Below are 21,350 nucleotides of genomic sequence, written 5' to 3'. Positions count from 1 at the left end.
CAAATGGGAGCGTGGATAGGTAAGACCGGCAGACTGAGAATGGAATTTAACCCTTGTGCTATCCTAGGCATTTTAACGTTGGGAGTGGGGTCATTTAGACCCACTAGACAGTGCTCTGAACCTTTTTCTTCAATGATTTGTGATATTCACTGGTGTCCATGGATTACATGAAATTTTTCGAAATTTGTCATGGTAGAAATAACATGTCAATGTTAGAGTGGGGTCATCTAAGATAGCACAAGGGTTACAGGGAGTTGTGCTACTAAACATGAAGACAACAGAGAGTCAGGGACACAGTAACAGAGTACTTTGGTATTTTATTTAGATACAAATCCTGAAGAGGTTTTTCAAGCAGTTTCTGGTTTGCAGACTTTGTCTCTTCCCTCCTTGACCATCACATTCATGGACACAACAAAAAAGAGGCTGCTGCCAGACTGACAGCATCCAAAGACCAACATTAGATTCACGGCTCACTCATGACATGGAAGTAAACAAAACTCAGCAGTTAAAGGTCTGCATGTTTGCTGTTTGTCATTGTCAGTGGAGAATGCCTCATCGTTTTTACAAGTGAAGCTATAATGTCCATCTCTGACACCAAAGTCTTGAAGGAAAGTGATAGAACAGACCCTGAAGAATCCTCTGACTGTGTGACGTCTTCATGGAGTCAGAAATGACATCTGCTCTGCTTCCAGCAGTATTCAGACACATCTACGGTACAGGATGTTTGCTCTTACAGTGATGTTTTCCTCACTTTTACTCAGATTGGTCGTCTAAAGCTTTCTCCCAGGACTGATGGGATTGGTTAGAAGAAAACTGGCCCTGTTCTCTGACAAGAATCACAGTTTGAACATAGATGGGGCTGAATAAAGTGGTTCTCATTGGTGATGTCAAATCACAGCAGTCATACAGAAGACCTCACAGCATCTTAAGTTCAGTTGACTCAAACATGGAGCACAGAGACTGTTCTGAGCCTCCTACATTTAGCTAAAATCACTAAAGTGTTTCCTCATCAGAATTCCCGCTGTGCCCTATGCAGACAGAAAAACAGGCAGGCAGACTTTCTGAAAAGGTCATCTGCAATCAGACATTTAGCTCAATACACAGAAGAAGCTGCAGGGGGTGGGGGATTGGAGAAGAACTTAAGCTTTGCCCTTGTGAAGTTCAAAGTCATTCTTCAATCTTCAAGCTGAAAGCTGAAGCTCGGTTGGAAGCCACTTTCAGCTTTTTCTAGAGATGCCCTTCATGAGCAGTGGGGTAGTTGTAGTTTCCTGTTCATATTTTGGAGGCTGGTGAGCAGCAGACACTGGCTGTGAGCTCCTCCTCATTCTGCTGTGTCATGCATTGAAAGCAGAAAGCTCTTACGTTAAAGATGCAGCTGAACTGAAAATAACCTCTAGAAAGATGAGAAGAGAAAGGGAGAAGCAGAGGAAGAAGTGTCTCTGCAACAGCCTGAATACAGACTTTCAGCTTTCTGTGATAGTCTAATTTTCTGTCAGTAGAGGACGCCAAAAAACGAACAATGGTTTTAGACTTTAGCAATGTGACAAAGAGTCAAACATTAAAGGGGAGATTACTTTACTGCAATACCACAGGCTGTGCATTCAGGAGGAGCTGAAGGATCAACTGGACTTTGTTGGGTCAGAACATCTGGACCGTGGTGGGTCTGGATTAACTTGGGTCAGATGGAGGAGATGTTGAATTTGAAGGATCCCAGAGGAACATTCAGCTTCTGTAAGGCACAGCAGCAGGTTCTGAAATTCTTTCCGGCTCAGTTTACATCTACATGGATGAGAACCTTCATCGACAGGAAGTCCCCTCCTCGATGACAGATTACCTGCTGAGGATCGAGTGTTTCTGAGCAGAAAAACGAAAGTCAATCTGTTCACAGAAGAATTGCACAACTGACACAAGACAGGTAGCTGTCAGTCCACCTGGACAAGCCCCCCTATGCACGTCAGCAGATAAAATGGCAGTGTTAGGCATAGTGGTTTAGTAACAATGGAGTAAGTTTCAAAGACGTGATATAACCACAAAAAACAAGTTAGGAGTTACATATAGAAAACAAATCCAGCTTCAGCTTTGGGTGTCCTTCAGAGCCCGGAGAGCATACGAGGGACGAGTGGAAAGCATTGACTGTAAAGAGAACTGGACTGAGTGTGTGACGTCATCCGTAGAAAACACTTTACTTACAGTCCCAACCGAATAAAGTTCAGTCAGTTGGCATTTTTCCACGATACGGATGTCACCGTGTTGGAACCAGACGTCCTCAGTAAGCCGTGATTGGTCCATGTTGCTCTGAGTCTAGGTTTCTATGGCAACCATACTCTCAAATTAGAAGTGAGCATATTAAAAGGCCACACCCCTTCCACTGAAAGCAGGCTAGGGAGAATTTGTCAATAAAACACTGAACATTCAACACAAGGCCACCCACTGTTACTGAGGCATCTGATTGGTCAGTTTACAATTTGAATAACAGAAAAAATATCATGAAAAAAAGAGGATTACTGTATCAAGAAAAAGTTAATAACAGGTATCAGAGCCAGAATGGTTATTGTGATTAATAGAATGACAGTAATAGATGTCTATTTCTCTATAGAAGTCTATGTGATTTTGGCTATTTGGGACCAGCAGGTATGCCAGGGGGGAGGGGTCACTCAGTCCAGTTCTCATATACAGTCAATAGTGGAAACACTCTGGGGGGGGGGGGGGGGGGGTATGCATGTCTGACTTAGGGATATCTGAGAAGTGCTGTGTGTTGGTCAGAAGCAGCTCCAAACCCAAGCTGATCTGAGGAAGACCCCCCACGCCCCTGACCTGTGACCATGCTCAGGTTCCTCTTCATCATTGCATCAACAGACTTCTGAACGAAAAGTCAAGCTTCTATGGCACATTGCAGGCTGCAACACGTGCAGGTAAATCCCTTCACATCCGGATTTCATTTTTAGTCTAAAAAGTAAGATCTATGCAGCGCCATCTTCTGGACAAATGACATATGGTTAGATTTAATCTTTGAAGTGCTGGTGTCCAATTATCAATAAATTACTAGAATGTGTGTTTAAGAGGAATTGCACAGCCTCTAGAGGGCGCTGGGTGAGTAAGAACTATTGCAAACCTCTAAAGCAGAAGCAACATCTTTTCCTCTTTCAGGGAATGTTTGATTCCGGATCATGCAACCACATCTGATCAGCTGACTGAAATGAGTGCAGTCTGACAGTAAATCTGGTTTCAGGGCTAAAATCTGCTGAGGAAAGTGTCACTGGCTCCAGTGGCTTAGTCTTGAATTTTAAGTGGTTGTCGGTATCTCAGGCTCACATGTGTTCATACAGCAGCGTCCCGCTGAAGATGGTGAAGGGCTCTACAGAGTGTGCCAGTTTGCCCATCACCAAATCCACGCACACCGTATCCCGAGTCTGCAGGGGCAAGATGATGCTGAAAACAGCCAGGGAGCCAGGTGGGATGTTGGTTTCAGCTACTGGGTTGTTCTCCAGGCCTTCAGGCTGATACCCTCCAGAGTCCACCCGGGTCACGCCATAGTTGGACTTGGAAAGGACTGCCTCAATCTTTTCATTCTTGTGACCCATTAGCACGGCACTGAAAAAGTAACGTCCGTCCACGGGAGCAGTGAACACACCTGATGGAGACAAGGCACAAGAGGGTCAAGCAACAATCGCTCAGACACAAAATGACAAATTATGGACGAGGAGATGGATGAAGGAGTGGATGAATGGATGGATGGATGGATGGAAGAATGAATGAATGGATGGAGGAATGAATGGATGAATGGAGGAATGAGTGAATGAATGGAGGAATGAGTGAATGGATGAAGGGATGAATGGATGGAGGAATGAATGGATGAATGGAGGAATGAGTGAATGAATGGAGGAATGAGTGAATGGATGAAGGGATGAATGGATGGATGGATGGATGGATGGAGAAATGGATGGAGGAATGAATGAATGAATGGATGGATGGAGGAATGAATGGATGGGGGAATGAATGGATGGGGGAATGAATGAATGGATTGATGGAGGAAGGGAATTTCTACTGATTTTATGCTCACCAGCATAAATAAAAGACAACCACAAAAATAGTATGTAAAGGGTGTGCAGAGATGAGTAAAGTGACTTTATGGGACATAAGAGTAAAGACAATATAGATAAGAAATACATGAAATAAAACTATGAAAAGAACTGATATTTGCAAAGAGTGATCATAGAGCCAGAAAAAAGCAAAAGATCCATGTAAACAAATGCGTCTGTCCATGAGTCCAGTCTGTCAGCTTGGCTCCTCTTGACGTTTTCTTCCCACAACACCATACCAGAACACCACAATACCACACCATAGAGCGAGCACTAGCAAACCACAGACGGCCAGCTGCCTCAGGACGTACATCCTGGTCTGCCCCGCCAGTGAACACGTGCAGAGCTCCCAGACCAGCCCAGTTTGTCATAAAGCTGCAGGTCCTTTTAGGATATGACCTCCACCTTGATTCCCTTAGTGAACTGGCTGTCTTGGCTGTTTCTTCATACAGAAGTCCAGTACCATCTCCTTGGTCTTTGTTAAGTTAATTACAGATCGTTGTGGGACACCACACCACAAAACTTCCTGTCCATCCTGATACATCCAGCAGTGTGTCATCCAAAAAAACTTCCGGATGGGACACAGTTCAAAGTACAAAAACTAGAACGGTTTACAAAGAATTAATTAAAATAGATTTTTTTCACATGAAAAATAATTCAAACGCAATGCATTGTTGCCTTTAGTCGCCAATCTAGTGAGCATCGAAGGACACTAGAGACTTCTGGAAAATTTGTAGGAGACTATAATTTGGAATTGTAGATTCTTACAGCTCCACACAATGGTGAACACAGTATATAGTGCACCACGTAGTGAATAGTGAAGGAATTCAGACACAACCTTAATCTGTGGTAAGCTCTGTTCGTCATGCTTTCCACTCTCCACCTGAGTCATCTAACCATTCTTATTTGTTCCCCCTATGAACCATAGTGTTAAAGACTGAGAGAGTTCCTCACTCTCTGCTAGTCGCTCGTGTCTGAGCTCATAACCCATTAACACCAAGGAGTTAAGACAGCTCCTAGAACAGCTGTGATCCTCCTGGTCAGTGCACATAAACTCCCTCTTGACCCTGGATTGATGTCCTGTTTTAAGGGGGGGACGGCCTTCATCTCTGCTCACCTGTTTTGGGATCATAGAAGCCTCCTTCATTGACAAAGACTTTGTCAAAGATGATGGTTCCTGCTTTGTCCATGGGGGACGTCAGAGCAGCAGAGAACGCCAACCGTGGGTTATGAGCATCCACGCCTGGAGGGCCTGAACACACACAGAGGCAGGATGAAGACACATGCTGCAATACAGAAGAAGCCTGAGAAAAGACCAGCGCCAACCTGGCTCACCTCTTCAACCTGAGTTAAGAGGGACGTTAAACAGAAGTTTGTGAACAGATCAGTGGTGAACTCGTTAGTGTTTGTTGCAGATCAGAGAATGAAGCATTTTCATCTGTGTCTCTGCTTGATGCCTCCTATTCAAAACTTAAAAAAAAGAATTTTCAACCAATAATAATAATAATAATAATAAACTTTCTTTGTATAGCACCTTTCAAGATAGAAATCACAAAGTACTTCACAGTAAAACACAGTAAAACACAGAATATAAAAAAGAATTATGCAGACGAGCCGTGCTCTCCCCAGCCAGCTGTTGTCTCCTGAGCACGGCTCATCTGCAGCGGACTGCTCCTCTAGGGAATGGGTGTCACTCATTCTGCGAGGCATAATCTGGGAAAAATTGACAGTCCTACCTAACTTGGAATTTGGTGAAATGATCTACAAAAATTATCTTCAAAAACTCTCCTTTATAAATTGGATGTTGTTTACCACACTTGCATTGGTTTTGTCACTGCTGCTCCCTTTAATATCCATCACCGCCATTTTTATGATCTTGTCAAATGGCCTTTGCTCCACTCTGGCAGGCGGTTGTATTTGTATCATTTCATTTACAAGACTTGGACTGGTAAAACTTCATATTACCTCCTTTCCCTCCTTACCATCTTGACTAGCCACTCCTCATTCTTTTTTTCTGCCTCCTATGACTGTTAAGTTATGTGTCTTGGTCTCCTCAGCTGCCTTTAAGACATCTTTAATAGATGGGGTTTGTGATGAATGCAGATGTTTTTGAATGTTTTTATGGGTCTCTATCTGTCTTTTTACTGTAAACGGTTACTTGGTTTCTCCTGTAGACTTTTTATTGTAAATGTTGATGTATGAAGATGTTGTGTTTTATTTTTTATGTAACTTACATTACAAACCTAGGTTGTCATTGTAAATGAGAAATAGTTCTTGGATGGGCCCCCCTAAACCGAATAGGGACACTTGAACACACTTGAACATATTTCTGATTTGATATTTGAACTTATGATGAGGGAGCTACAGACAACATCCTCATATTTCACATTTCACTCAGACTGATCTTCCATATTTGTCATGTGTTCTGTATCAAGATGGGGGCGTCATACCAGGCAAACCTCGGAGGCCATTTTCTCCTTGTGGTCCTGGAAGCCCAGGGGGACCCTGTGGGCCTGGTAGTCCATTGAAGCCTCTCTCTCCAGGAGGTCCAGGTGGGCCTACAAGAAGACAAACCAAGAAAAGTTCAGAGCTGAGCTTGACCCTCTCAATGAATACCGAACGGGAGCTGAACCAAATTGGAATAAAAGCTTCCACTTTCCTTGGTCTTTTTTTATGAGTCTGTTGAGATTTGAAACAGCTGTAGTTGTTAACAGCTGATTTCCAAATACATTTATTTGAGGTGACTAGAAGTTCTGCCTCAGTCACAACTCCCCAAACAAGTGGAAACCTTTCCGTTGGCTTATATTAAGCCTGGTGTGATGTAATAAAACTGAATAATAAATATATTCAGTTTCAGTGAAAACATCTATATGAAAAAGGACTGAAGGGCTCACTTTTCCCACAATTCAATGTCAGGGGTGTTACACATGGTTTGGGTTTCAGTAGAGAAGTGTGGTATCCCTTAGCACAGGGGTCTTAGAGGCCTTAGCACCTCTTTCATCCTTGTGCTGTGGCTCTCTGTGGTTTTGTAAAATAACCACGGGCAGGAGGAAGAGAGCAGCGTGTCCGAAAGGCGTGTCTGCGGCTGTGAACGTGAACCAGAGTCTGTAATGGGATATTCTTCTAAAAAGACAATATGTTGAATGAGAAGTGAATAAAAGCCCCATCATGCAGAACCTCTCCGGGTCGTCTATCGACTAGCTGTTGCATTTTTGTGAGCAGGTCTGAACCCGGAACAGATCGGAACCAGGCGAGCTGCTCATCCCTGGAGCGGCTCTCCTGTGCTGACGACTAAAGTCAGTAAGCAGTAAACAGGAAAGATTCATAAAAATAAAAGAAAACCAAACAAAAAAAAGCTAAAGGGCTGAGTATTAAGGCCTGTTCACACCGGGCCGAATTTCGCCGGCGATTTTCGCCGACGTTTAACGCCTCGTGACTAAACAAAGGGCACCAACGAGAGTGTGCACACCGACGCGAAAAAACGCCAGGCGTTAAAGCGTCAAAAAAAAAAAAACGCCTCGGGTTCGTTTTTTTTTTTCGACGCGTCGCGTCGAAATCTACTCGACCAATGAGAACGGCGCTTTTGCTCACGTGTCTGGAGCTTCTGAAGTTACAGTAAAACACAACTTGGGGGCGCTCAAACACAAAACTGCCTTGCTGAGCACACATACCAGCGAAGAAGATAGACGCCAAGTAGCGTCTACACAGCCGCGAAGCAATAATGACGGACATTCTAAAACATCCCCGAACCAAGCACCAGTTGGAGCTACTGGTGCTTGAAATATTCATGTTTTCTTTGTATTATTCGGACAAGCGCGTAAATACTTGCTCTCTTCTTCTGAGTGAAAAGCGACTTTAAGAAGCGTAAAGTTGCGCAGCGCCACCTTGTGTACAGGAGTATTTCTGTTTTACATTAAGCGCCATCTAATGTCAGGGAATGAAATTGCATGTTCACTCCACTCATCGTCAGCGAAAATCGCCTGGGTGTGAACACAAAAAACGTGGCGAAAAACGCTGGCGAATAACGCCTGGCGAATATTCGTCCCGGTGTGTACGGGCCTTTAGGTTTAAAAGAATCTACATGTAGACATTTTCTAAGTAAAGTTCTATATGACCATCAACCTGCGTCACCGCCACACTCCCACTGGCGTGTTATCCCAAAAATGTTCCGACCCACGCAGGACAACGATGCAGAATTTAGAGAAAACTGCAGTTCCTGAAGAAAACAGTAAGTTCAATGGCACCTGGGCAGATTTGTTTGCTTTTAACAACTTTACCAGTATGATTAATATGTAATGAGGAATTAGTAAACGACCAAGTCTCAAACGTGGAGAGACATCCCAGAACAGACATGCAGCTTTTGCCCAAAAACGTCCTGATCCAGATGAGAAAAAAAGTTGCTTGTTGACAAAAATCTATTGGAGAAGCGGATTAACTGCTGGTTCATTGCCACATGTTTGCTAGTTTTCTGGCCTCTCTCCAAAAAGAAATGAACACCTCTTTATGAACTTTAAAAACAAGTGAAATGATGTCGTTCACTGGAAACACGGGGTTTTCCAAAGGCTGTTGCGGCTCCCTGTGTTTTAATTTTGTGGGAACCTGGTCCAAATGAATCTTTGAGTGGTAGAGGTTGCTGACCTCTGCCTTAGCATCTGTGCTAACACTTACCTAAACTGGTAAAATTTAAATGATTTTGTTTGAAATCTCAAATGCATCGTTTAAAGCAGGGGTGTCAAACTCATTTTCACCGAGGGCCATATCAGCACAGTGGCTGTCCTCAAAAGGCCGGAAATGACTTATACAATCAACTACATGTAATGAAAAATAAACGTAACTACGTCTTAATGTTAAACAACTAATTTATTCATTTATCATAACTTTTTAAAGTGACAATTACAGTTGCATAGAAAACATATGTTTGCTTGTTACTTTAGCATAAATCCTTTTACATTTAATTCTGTCAGGTTAGGTTATATGGACAGTGTTTAAGTCCTAATGTATTGTTGCCCAATCCGATATTTCAAGTCAGATTTTTATTTTTTATTTTAAGAAATTAAAAACTGTTATGCTCTCTGGGGCCACATAAAATGACATGGAGGGCCACATTTGGCCCCCGGGCCTTGAGTTTGACACATGTGGTTTAAAGAGACAGATCCTGGTCTTTAAGAAAAATGTTGCTATAAATCGCCTGTCCGTCCTGGGGGAGGATCCCTCTTTCATGTGGACACCCCTGAGATTTCTTCTTTTATTTGTCTCGAATCAGTTTTCTTTAAGTGTATTTCTTTACCGTGAAGCAGGGTCTAAGGGTAGGGGTGTCAGTTTAGTTTAGTCTCTTTAGTTAGTACGGTTAAGAATTTTCCTATTGAATTCTATCTATTCATGATTCTTATGATTTTTAGGTTTACTTTACAATTACCGGTACAAAGCCCATTGAGTCGACTGTTGTGATTTTGGGCTATACAAATCAAATTGAATAAATCCTGACATTTCAGAAAAGAACAAACAACAAGATGAGGAGGGAGCAGCTCACCGGTCACAGCGAACCTCCGCAGGTCCCCAAAGTTCAAGATCATGGTGGAGTTCAAGTTTTTCAGTCTGCTGTGGACATCGTCCTGGCTCTTCTGGAGGGAGTCCAGGATTCCTCCATGATGGATGACAGACTCGTTCAGACCAGAAACATAGGTCCACAGACCGGCCACATGCTGGTTGAGCCCTAAAAGCAGCAGACATCAGGGAGAGGTCGGCTCAGGACGTCCCAACACAACAGCGCACTCAAAACAGACAAGCAGACGTCTCCAAGCTTTAAGGGTGAAGAGTCCAAACAGGTCTAGAGATTTTCATCTGAAATATTCAAAATTCCTTTCCATTGATGTTTTTAGAGTTTTTAAAACATCTGCAGGCTGTGAGCCGACAGAAAATGGTCGTCCTGCAGGTTTTATAGTAGAGTGGGGGTTCGGATGTCTTTAGGTTAAACCTAATATAATAACATCAAAGTTAAAATCACTTCTACATCGGCAGACCTCATCTAGGAAATTCTTCTCTTCAGTTTCATTGGTTTGAAACTCTGCTTTCGTTTCGAAAACTGCATGCTGGTTGTGAAAATGCTCTTCATAGTGTCTCCTCTGCGCACGTCATAGCAGAAAACACAGCAGATCTTCAGCTGAAGCTTCACGCTGACAACAAGGACGGAGAAAGTTCTGGAGCTTGTGGATTGCATTGGTCATGCAGACTTTGTGAGACCACGTTGATGGTTTCTGTATTCTTCTGAGCTTTGTCTGTCAAAGGAATCTGGTTAGAAACCAGGTGACATCTGTCACACCCTCAGTGCTCAGAAACAGAAACATCTGGTCTGGGAAAATCCTGATGGAATATTCTACAGTAAAAGTGTTCACTTTTCTGATAAACTAAGTGAATCAAGCTTCATCTAATCATACATTAGTTCAGTGTGCTGCAGAAAAGGATCCAAAGGTTTGCTTTTATTGAGGAATAAAACCATTGTTTTATGGGACCGCCATAGTGAGCCATACCATCTCTAAACTTGTGGATGGAGTTGGAAACACCATCTAGTCTTCCACAGACTCCTTCCAGCTTTGACAGCCTTTTCTCCAGCATGTCCTCAGACCTCCTGCAGTCAGCAGTGTCCACCAGCAGCATCCTCTCAAACTGACGGACTCGCTGTTCCATCCTGTCCAGGTGGTCTCGGCTGTCCTCCATATGCTCCGTGAGCTCCTGCTGGATTTTGTCCAACTCTGAGATGATCTTGTCTTTGGTGTTTCCTGTGAGCGTCCAAAGGGGCAGAGAGGAGAGAGTCAGCTGGAGAAGGTGCAGTCATGAGGAGGCACCGAGCTGAGCTCACCCAGGTCTGTGATGACGCTGCCGTGTTTGTGCACCGTGTGCTCCAGGCCCTGGAGGGTGTCGTTAATGGAGCTGAAGGTGAGGATGACTTTGGACAGTTGACCCTGCAGCGTCTTCAGCTGGTTATTGTTGGCGGATCCTCCAATCACACTGTGGCCGTCCAAGGGCTTTCCTCCTTCCAGCCCGGGGTCAGGTCCGCTGCCACCACTGCTGCTGCTGCCAGAACCTCCACCTGTTGGGGTTCAGTTTGGACAGCTCATTACTGTAGTGTGTTACGACCGAAGGGGGGAAACTTTGACTGATCTCTGATCATCCTGTCAGGTAGTGACAGGATGATCAGACAGAGAGCACCACACAGGACCACCTGTAAACACAGCACAGACGCTGGAGTTTGAGTTTGATGTTTGAGCCCAAATTGTTTCTTTTATACAGTCTTTCAGTGCCAAATTCTAGAGACATGTAAAACGCTGAGACTTAATTTTTATGATCAAATGCAAAACATCTCCAGCTGCTGCTAGATGACAGAAAGCCTGTTGGAAACAAGTCAATGTCTGACCCCGAACTCTGAGTAAAGAGGTCAGCAGTGAAGGCCATGTCACACAGCCGCTACCAACATTTTGGGGATATTGCATGGAAGAAAATTGGTCATACGTGAATAACAGTTTAAAAAAAAGGTCTCTCCATGAAATTTTCATTGATGTATCATGAATGGCAGGGATGCCAGTATAGCTTAGTCAGTTTGTTAGTTCATTTTAGTATTTTCCTATTGGACTCTTAGTATTCGTGATCCTTTTGAGTTCATGTTTTACTTCGAAGCCCATCGAGACGACTGTTGTTGTGATTTTGGGCTATACAAATAAAAATTGAATTGAATGAATCTCATTAAAACCATGGAAGAAGTATACATAAGCCACGCAAAGAACACATAAACTTCATTGAATTCTTTACTTTGACATTCAGAGCACTGAGCAGAAATTCCATCGTGTCAGCCCCCTCGTCAGCACCCGCCCCCACAATGCTTTGTTTTAATTAAACATTTGAACTCCCTCGGTCCGCTCCAGTTTTAAGTCAAACCAGTTTTAAGTCAAACCAGAGATGGGTGACCACCAGTGGGAGCTGGAGAGAACCGCGAGAAGAGCCTGGCGCACGTCCAGAGTTGCATCCACACCCGCTGTACCCAGCCCCCTCTCGCGACCTGCCTTCCATGTGGAGCTGGACACCGCCTCGTGAAAGACCCACCACACGCCCGGACAAGCCGGGAGACCCCCACTCCGTATATACAGCTGAAGGGTGAAAGATCAGTTGATTTCTAGACCGATCACAGAATACGAGAGTCATGCATGGGCCATGCGTGATTATTGCGCTGTTTATATGCAATTCAGTAGTTATCCGTGCATCAACTTAGTCATTTGAACGTAATATGTGCACTGTATACGTGACATAAAAGTTATACATTGGCGGTACATTCGTGACAAGTCCATTAGACAAATGTGAACATATGTGGAACGATCATGGAAAGCCACAAATTTGTGTATGCATCTTGCAGAAATCATGCACAGTTGCGTAAAATTTACATAATAATTGCATACAAACTACGTACAATACCCGTAAACTGTGTATTCTTAACTGACCAAAAATTTTGACCAGCTCAAAACCGATTTCACATAAAGACCCATTGGCAGAGACCCTCGGCAAACATATGCGCACATCGACGATTGAGGAATGCAGCAAGATTACAAATTAAATTTCATGTTTGGAAAAGGCCCAAATTGTATGCAGTGGGTGTGTGACATGGCCTTGACTTAACAAGATCCTGGGAAAGAAGCATTATACAAACATATCTGACCTGTGAAGGGGTCCGGGCCGGCGCTGCATTGACTCATGCACTTGTGGACGTCTGTACGGATCAGAAGGATTTCATCTTGCAGCGATGAGCAGATCTGGGAGCAGCCACCTCCCTGTGAGTTCAGACTGGTCTGGATTCTCAGAATGTGGTTATGCATCCCTCTCAGAGCATCCTGGGATTGGTTCTTCATTTGCTTCAGCTCATCCTGCATCTTCACACACACCTCGCATCCTTGGCCCAGCTGCTCCACTTCCAACAGGATTCGGTTAAAGTGCTCCCCGCGCTCTCCAGTCAAAGACTTGATCATACGGACATCGTGGCTTAGATTCAAAACCTGAACATTGGTGACAAACAAACATCTGTTCTCACCATTCAAGAGATTTTTCCTGAAGACAAATTCTTTTTTTGTTTTATTGTTAGACATGCTTGAGTTTTCAGATGGAGTTCACTTCAGGTGGAGGTTTGGGCTAAACATACTACCACCCCGAGTGAAATCCCAGCCACAGCAGTGGCTTTGGACCAGAATAAACTTGCAGTGACAACCAGTTTTCAGTAAACCCCCACATATAAGGCCATCTGTAAGAGCATCTGGAGGGTTACCCCGTCACACAAGTAACCAGGTGTGGCAGCCAGGTGGCAGCCAGGTGGCAGCCAGGTGACAGCCAGGTGACAGCCAGGTGACAGCCAGGTGGCAGCCAGGTGACAGCCAGGTGACAGCCAGGTGACAGCCAGACCAAACTTTGTTTTTTTTTCTCATAAACTGAAAGTCATTGAATATCTGTGAAGCTGTCTTTATTTACCTTGTTGTGCAGAGAATCTCCCGACACTGACAGGTCTTTAAGTCTAGTGTTAAAATGTCTAATCCGATTCTCATTCCCGACGACTCTCCACTCAAGAGATTTTACTGTTGTATTTTCACTCCCCCCTCCTGTTCCATAGAATCTTCCTCCTCCTCCAGTCACATCTTCAGTTCCTCCATCTCCATCTCCTCTCCCCACTGGTGATTCTCCAGGCTTTCCTTTTTGCAGCGGTTTCTCTTCATCTCTTTTGCTATCTTCTCTTGTTCCTTCTTCAGATCCACCACAGCCACACTCCTCCAGCTTTTGGGTTATGAGCGAGGCGCTCGTCTCCAGTTTTACAAGCCTGTTGCTGTGGTTGTCCATCCTCTTCTCCATATCTGCCACTGCAAAGACTTGGATGTTGGACTGATCCAGAACAGTCCTCTTTAGGTCCCCAAGTTCCTTATGGAAATAGTTCTTTAAGTCTTTTTCTAAATGTGAAAAGCTCTGCTCAGTTCGGTGCACACTGCTGTTGAAGCGTCGCTCCAGGTCCTTCAGCTGACTGTTCAGCCCTCCTTCCAACACCACAGTCCCCTGTCCAGCTCCACCAGCTGAACCTCCACCTGTGTTGCCCGTGTTGGGACCGCTGCTGCCACTCGATGTGCTGAACTCTGTTTCAAAACGGTGGAGCAGAGTATCAAAGTCTTCAGAGGCTGCGGTGATCTTGCGTTCAACATTGCTAACCCGATTCTGGAGGTCTCTTAAGTTATCGCAGCACCCCTGCAGGTGCAGCACTTCATGCCGCAGCCGGTTGAAGTTCTGTTGATACATAGCGTCCATGACATTCAGCTTCTTCTCCAGAGATCGAATCCGCTCTCGGTCCTCCTCCTGCTGACGGCGTAGATCTTCCACTCCAGCCTGACAGAAGAGGGATCGATTTACATCAAGGCACTGACAACATCCATGCCAACACTAATGTAGAACAATAAGTACACAGAATACATACAGTACAGACCAAAGGTTTAGACCAGGGGTCGGGAACCTTTTTGGCCGAGAGAGCCATAAACGCCACATATTTTTAAATGTAATTTCGAAAGAGCCATGCAATAATGTAGTGTCCCTTCCCCACACTGAGGCACTGAGACTTAACCTCTTTTAAGGTTCTTTATTCTGGTTACTGCAGACCACAACAAACGCCGAACAATTAATTCAGCAACTCCTGAATCTCTCCCGCCGTGACGAGAGCGCTTCTCCCAACTTTATATTCCCCTGCTCCCGCTCCCGCCCTCCCATTTCCCCTATTCGGCCCATAGCTGAACCCCATTGGTCCAAATTACCTAACAACAGGCTGAGCGACAGAACTGATAGCCAATCAGATCTCTGCTTGATGCGTTCAAGAACTCTAGAACTTTTAATGCGGCCCAACAGCCAAGTTAAACTAAGTCTGCGACAATATGTTTAAAACTAAATATACAAGTGAATGTGTGCATTTGATGTAATTTCAACATTTTTAAAGTACAATAAGTCTGTGGATTCTTTTTAATAACATTGTTATGCTGTTGCTAATAAATGATGAGTATTTCTCGTGGTAGTTTTGCTGATGGTCTAGTCTGGTTGATAGGTGGTGAGTTTCTGCTTCACGCAGGCGTTGAGACTTTAAACGTGATCGTAGGTCTGACTGTTCTGTAGATGTGAGACAGACTGATCACATGCAGACGCGGAGCCAAACACACTCACACGCCGCAGTGAGTGACAGGCAGCGGGTTTTACGTTTTTACAATCCCTGCGCGAATCACCTGCTGCCCCCCCCCCCCCCCACCCCCAACCCTCTGCTTTCTTCCTCACACATCCCGTCTCCGCAACTGTGCGCTCTTTCTCAGAGACGGGAGCGCGCAGTTTTAGGCACGGCAATTCACAGGTTTCCGGCTGGTAGAAACTCTGTGAAATAATAGATAATAGTAAATTGATAGTGCAGGTGTAGATTTTTTCTCCAAGCACCGCTACTACTACGCGCCTCTGGCATCGCATCGCGACCGAGAAGAACTGGTCTAATGAAAAAAAAAGTATAATTAAAGTTTTCTCTGCGAGCCACATGTGACCATCAAAAGAGCCATATATGGCTCGCGAGCCATAGGTTCCCGACCCCTGGTTTAGACAAACCTTCTCATTCAAAGAGTTTTCTTTATTTTCATGACTATGATTTGATTGATTTGATTTGATTTATTGAATTATTTCAAGCATTGTGTCAAAGCAATAAAAAATTTACACATATTTATCAGACTCATTACAGAGAAGTTGAAATGCATGGATTAAAAAGACAGAAAACAAAACAAAAAAGTCACTTAAATCACATTTTGCTTAATTAAACACAGTGATCGTTAACTAACGTATAAGTCGAGCTTGATTTATTGCTTGAAAAGGAGTGGGAAGAAGCGAATTTATGTAATCCCACCCCTACTAAAGCCTATGAAAATTGTAGATTCACACTGAAGCCATCAAAACTGTGAATTAACACGTGGAATTATATACATAACAAAAAAGTGTGAAGCATTCTAGGCAGCACTGTTTGTGTGGAGGTAAGCCTCCTCATTATTTGTTTCATCATACTATTAGCTTACAGCCGCTCACAACCCCATCCTAACATTAATAGTGCAACAAAAATGGTGAGCAATATCAGAGCTATCTAAACGTACAGTTTTGATCCAGATTCCAGCTCAGACGAGGAAAACAAAGATATTCATGGATCTATTTCTCTGCAAGTGGAGGCATCAGATTGGAACGTCACCAAAACAGCTTTTTTAAACAACATCCTTCATCTGCCCCTGATTCATCACGATTTGAATAAAGAAATAATCAGAAATGCAAACTATATCTTAATTGTTTTATTTATGTCCTCCATCATGAGAAAAATGCTACAAAAACATGTTCAAAACACCAAGAAGAGGATTTTTATTGAGAAAAGGAGAGAGGCCTGAAATAATTTTGTTACTATCTCAGTATCTACATAAACAATATTGATGGTCCAGACTAAAGCTCTCATTGAAGCCTGACTCAGTGTGCTCTCTTTAGCCACATGAGAGTCCAACAAACAGGTCTGGATCCATACTCTATAGCTCCGATTTCAGCTGCTCTGTTCATTTTATCAGAGGAACTTCCTGAACTGATGTTTTTCTAAGCACTTGTGTCTATATTTTGGCTAGTTTTTCTTTTTTTGACCCAGGACCACTTTGTCTCAGGGACCCCACCATAATGAAAAGCTCCATGGCGTGCTAAAGGAAGTTCTGGCCCATATTTACAGAACTGTTCTGATACCTGGCAAGAAGAGCAGGACAGGGACACTCTCCTCTCCAGTTCCCTCAGGATCTCCTCCTTCAGCAAGTTCAGCCTGGACCCACTCAGTCCTCCTTCGGACACGCCTCCCTCCAGTTCATTACCTTTCCCGTTCACCAGGTGGTTGTTGATGCTGACCAGAGTTTTGTCGTGCGCCTGCAGGAAGACAGAATATTAGATCATACGTGACAGTAGTGTCTCTGTCTGTAACAGAACGTGACCGAGTCCATCTTCAGTTATCACTTTGTATCATTTTTGTGATGTCTCCTGAGATGTCTTGATGACTTCTCCTGCTCTGTTCCTGCTCCTACTGCACGGGTCAGGTGATGGCGTGGCTCTCCTCCAATTGGTTTAGTTCAGTCCAGGCCATGTCTGTGTTAATGTAAAGCTCTCTGAAGAATCTACACAAAGTTAAAATGAATCCAGATGTTCAGAAAAAACACAGAGAGGTCCAGGACATGGAAGTGCACCTGGTTTCCATCAACTAAACACATCACATGACCTTCCCTTGTTAACCACAACTCCCTTAATCTGGTCCATTCCCCCATGCCGCCCCCAGCAGGACCTCAAACGTGGCGCTTCAGCCGCCTGACTCTTTGAAACTGCAGCTTCTTCTTCAAAACCTTGTCTAGTCTCATTGTCCCCACACACGGGGTGTGTGTGTGTGTGTGTCAAATTCCAGGCTCTTCACATTGGCACTCCCCCCAGAGTCCTCACATTTCATTTCCAAATTTGAAGAAATAACAGAAATAAACTTGTTGAATGTATTAAAGCTCAAATTCGAGCATTAAAGGGCCTAGATCATGCAAAATCAACTTTTTTGAGCTTTTAGGTGTATTTTAATGTTCATCTCTCACAAAATGTGATTGGTATTTTGATCCATGCACCCATTTCTTTAAAACCTGCTCTCTGAGCACCAGCCCCTCCCAATCCATGAAAATGAGTGGGTTCTCATATTGTGACGTCACAAAGTGGGGAACTGCCCCTTCCAGGAGAAGTCTGCACTGCCAGCCCCGCCCCCAGGCTAACGCACACACCCACTTTCTCCACAGAGCTAGTGGTGATCGGCTAAACCCTTTCCTTTTATACGCACGATATGCACATCCATCTTTGAAAAAGTTCAGATGTTGTTTGTTTTCGTGGGCGAAATGCAGACACGCTGCCGAGGCCGACTCTAGGATGACGTCATGAAATGGGCAGCACCCACACGGGGAGAAAGGCGGAGCCTCAGAGATGGAGTCGTCTCAAAATACTGCTTTGGGGTGTCTTTTCATGAAAAATGAACATTATAATATACTTATTTTACACGCTCAAAAACTTTAAAAATAAAAACTTTACTTTGCACGGTAAAGGCCCTTTGAGGGGGGGTCAAACCCCCAAATGGTTTCCAAGCCTGGCTGTCTGCAGCTCACTGTTCCCCCAGGGGAGGGGTCAAATGTGGAGAACAAATGTCTCACACCTAGGTGTGTGACAACTAATGGGACTTGAACTCACTGACCCATTTTTGGATGTCTGTTTAGGAAGGCGGGGCAAACTCAGTTCAACTTACACAACCCTTATCTTCATCTTCCATGCCGCCAAAGACCTGTCAAGTGATGTGCTTCCTCCAGAAGGACTTCAGACGAAGGGGTCAGAGACACTAAAACTGTGGTTATATATTTATATCTTTCTACTTTATGTGACTATTCATAGTAAAAAAGTTACTAGTACCATTCTGTCTGTCTGTCTATCCATTTTAATTTGAAGTGTTTGTGTTCCCTTCTATTAACTTTGTACAAGATAAATTGTTTTTAAGTCCTTTAAAAATAAAAAAAATAAAAATCCCCCGTCTTGTTATTTTTTGTCTTGCTCCTCTGTAAAGACTACCAGTGATATTCGGGATGAGTAGCATGGCGTGTTTAATCAGAGCAGCATGGGTGTGTTCTAATGGAGTCCTGCTGGTGAACTGGTTTTCTTAGATCTTTGACCAACTGACAATGCTAGGAGCCTTGTTAAACCCAGAATGTGTAAAAATAAAAAAACACACACACACCAACTCTCCATCATCTGAAAACCTGCATCAGACATTCAGGAGACACAGATTTACCAGCAATGAACTCATAACCTAAAAGTAGTAATAGTTTTGAAAGCAGATGCTGCACTGTAGAAAAGTCTGTCATAGTGTTCTAATGTAGTTGTTAAAAATGGAACATTTATCAGTTCAAATATTTTTTTTCTTTTAGATTTAGCTGGGGTTGTAGTCAGCTGCTGGACAGTCCGTGTTCCTGCTTCTGTTTCATTCTTCTGGAATTTAGGTTTTAAGGAACTGATCTGACAGACCAACGACAGCTGTCGGATGGCATCGCAAGCACAAAAATGACAATCAAACTCCCACTTCACAGCAGAATTTTGGAATCTGATGCTCAGGGTGGCATCAGCACTGGATCTGCTGCCAGAACTGTCGTGCATTTCCAAAAAGGCACTGACAAAGTTAATGAGCTGGTAGAAAGAGGTGTGGTGGCAGTTTGCTGCTTTTCTTCTGTCCCGCCTGTCCTGAGAAGTGCATCTAACAGAAAACACATGGTGGAAGAGGCTATACTGAAAACTATCTGATCCTTGCAACAGTTTTTAGACATTCAAGGTATTTTATCAGGTTTGTACATCTCTTTGTTCTACACCTTTCTAAGCTTTTCTCCAAATCAGCACAGAGGATAACTTTTCGTCTCATTCAGAGATAGGATCTAGAAATAGTGAAGTATTAGTAAAATGAGTCCAAATCCTCTTGATCCAAACTCTTTCCAATAGAAAAACTTGATTTAAGAAGAAAAATTAAATTTTTTCATAGCAGAAATATTTATGACATCTGTTTACTGCAATTTATCAAACATAATTCCTTCATAGCGTTAAAGGAAATTTCTCTGTTTTATACATTGAACACTGTTTTGGTCATAACGATTCATTAAGATGGGCCACCTACCTGTACTAAGATTCTCTTTTATTTCACATTTTGTTTTAAAAAGAATGATTTCCATTTCTTACAGTCGGATTTAGTCACTGCAATCAAAATAAACAACATTTAGGTTCATAAAACCTAAAAACAAACAAACTATTTGCTTAGAACTAATAAAACAAACCTATTGGGTGTTTAACATTTCATTAGAAGTTATCCTATCTTATTTTTCCTTTTTTGAATGCTTGAGTGGAACTCCATATTTCTAGATTTTGATATCTTATCTGAAGATTTCTTGTAAATTAACAGTGACTTGCTGCATGGACAAATCATTTTACCACTTTCTAGTGATCAGTTGGTCCGGATGGAGTTCGTTTAATTTGGTCTGAATCGAGTCCTGAACCTTGTGTTTGGTCTGTTGTCAGACTGCCGTCTACCAGAGATTTCTGATTCACACCAAAGCTCGTCAACAAAACCATGTGACTAGAGATATCTTCAGTAAATAACCAGAAATTAGGAGGGCGGGGCAAAGCAAGAGAAGAAACATCGAAATCCTGCGATCTGCAGTTCTTGTCGGGATAGTTCATTTATTCAAACTTTATCTTTCACTGACAGATTCTGAATGTTTGTTTCAACGTGTTTTAACAACACCTTTTACTTTGGTACAGTGGAGCCCTGCTGCAAGGCGGTTACTGAGCGGACGGTGGCTATGAAGGTACGCTGGTAAGAGTTTATGACGGATTATCGGGAAAACAGTGTGAGAATCAATGTGTATCACGTTAAAAGTTGTTTTAATGAGCCTGCGTCATGTATAATTGAATGAGTTGCTGTGTCTCATTGTTGCTCCATGTTTGCCCACGGCTCTCTGCTTACTGCCTACGGTGGCCGTTTTGGCCCAGTTGTTCCGCTCCGAGGACGGATTGTATTCAGACTGAGGAATCTAAGAGTGAACCGAAGCTCAGTCCCACAAAACGAGACCACCTGGGTCCAAGAGCGGTTCCTGGTCCCAGACCAGGGTCTGCTTGGGTGTATTCAGACTGACAATTTGTCAGTCACCTAAAACGAACCAAATGTGTCCAGTCTGAATACACCCTTAGACCACTTGAAACATAAGTCAATAGCTTATTCCAAATCCTAATGTAACATGTGTCATTTTGTAGCCAAATCACAAGTATTTTTTAAACTTATCACAAGTTCCTTATTATTGACATAAACTATCATAATCTTCAGATGAAAACAAGTAAATAGGAATTAACAACAGAGGATCCTAACAGTCTTTAAAACACCACCAAATTGCTGTTCATCATTATGGCTCGTCACCGTTCTTAGGACCTAGATCACCTCTGACCTGACTGTCCCTATGACGCTGCATTGTGTTCGGATGTCAGAGACACATTTTGTTCGATGCAGCGCATCCTTCGTGATACCAGAAGTCGCATCACTTGCAGTGGTGGTAGGAGTAGAAGAGAAACAACAGGCTGCTGTCGGTGTTTCGCATACTCACTGCGTTTCTTGCTCTGCACGTCGAATCC

At 43.4% G+C, this 21,350-nt stretch overlaps 1 protein-coding gene across 1 annotated transcript in view; it reads right to left on the bottom strand.

The window, feature by feature from the left end:
• Positions 1-297: 297 nt before the first annotated feature.
• Positions 298-21,350, bottom strand: part of emilin1b (elastin microfibril interfacer 1b) — a 32,996-nt gene continuing 11,943 nt past the window's right edge. The window contains exons 5-13 of the mRNA XM_011487152.4: positions 16,872-17,045; positions 13,581-14,477; positions 12,781-13,114; positions 10,936-11,166; positions 10,607-10,855; positions 9,610-9,792; positions 6,530-6,637; positions 5,197-5,331; positions 298-3,631 (exon numbers count right to left, since the gene is read on the bottom strand). Of these exons, the coding sequence (XP_011485454.1) occupies positions 3,309-3,631; positions 5,197-5,331; positions 6,530-6,637; positions 9,610-9,792; positions 10,607-10,855; positions 10,936-11,166; positions 12,781-13,114; positions 13,581-14,477; positions 16,872-17,045 (2,634 nt within the window). The 3' untranslated portion in view covers positions 298-3,308. The remainder of the gene's footprint in view (positions 3,632-5,196; positions 5,332-6,529; positions 6,638-9,609; positions 9,793-10,606; positions 10,856-10,935; positions 11,167-12,780; positions 13,115-13,580; positions 14,478-16,871; positions 17,046-21,350) is intronic.

This window comes from Oryzias latipes, chromosome 3, assembly GCF_053564925.1.
Source record: "Oryzias latipes strain Hd-rR chromosome 3, Olatipes_Hd-rR_3.1".
In the NCBI taxonomy this organism is placed as follows: Eukaryota; Metazoa; Chordata; class Actinopteri; order Beloniformes; family Adrianichthyidae; genus Oryzias; species Oryzias latipes.
The sequence above is the reverse complement of the archived record's forward strand: the minus strand, read 5'-3'. Positions and strand labels throughout refer to the sequence as shown.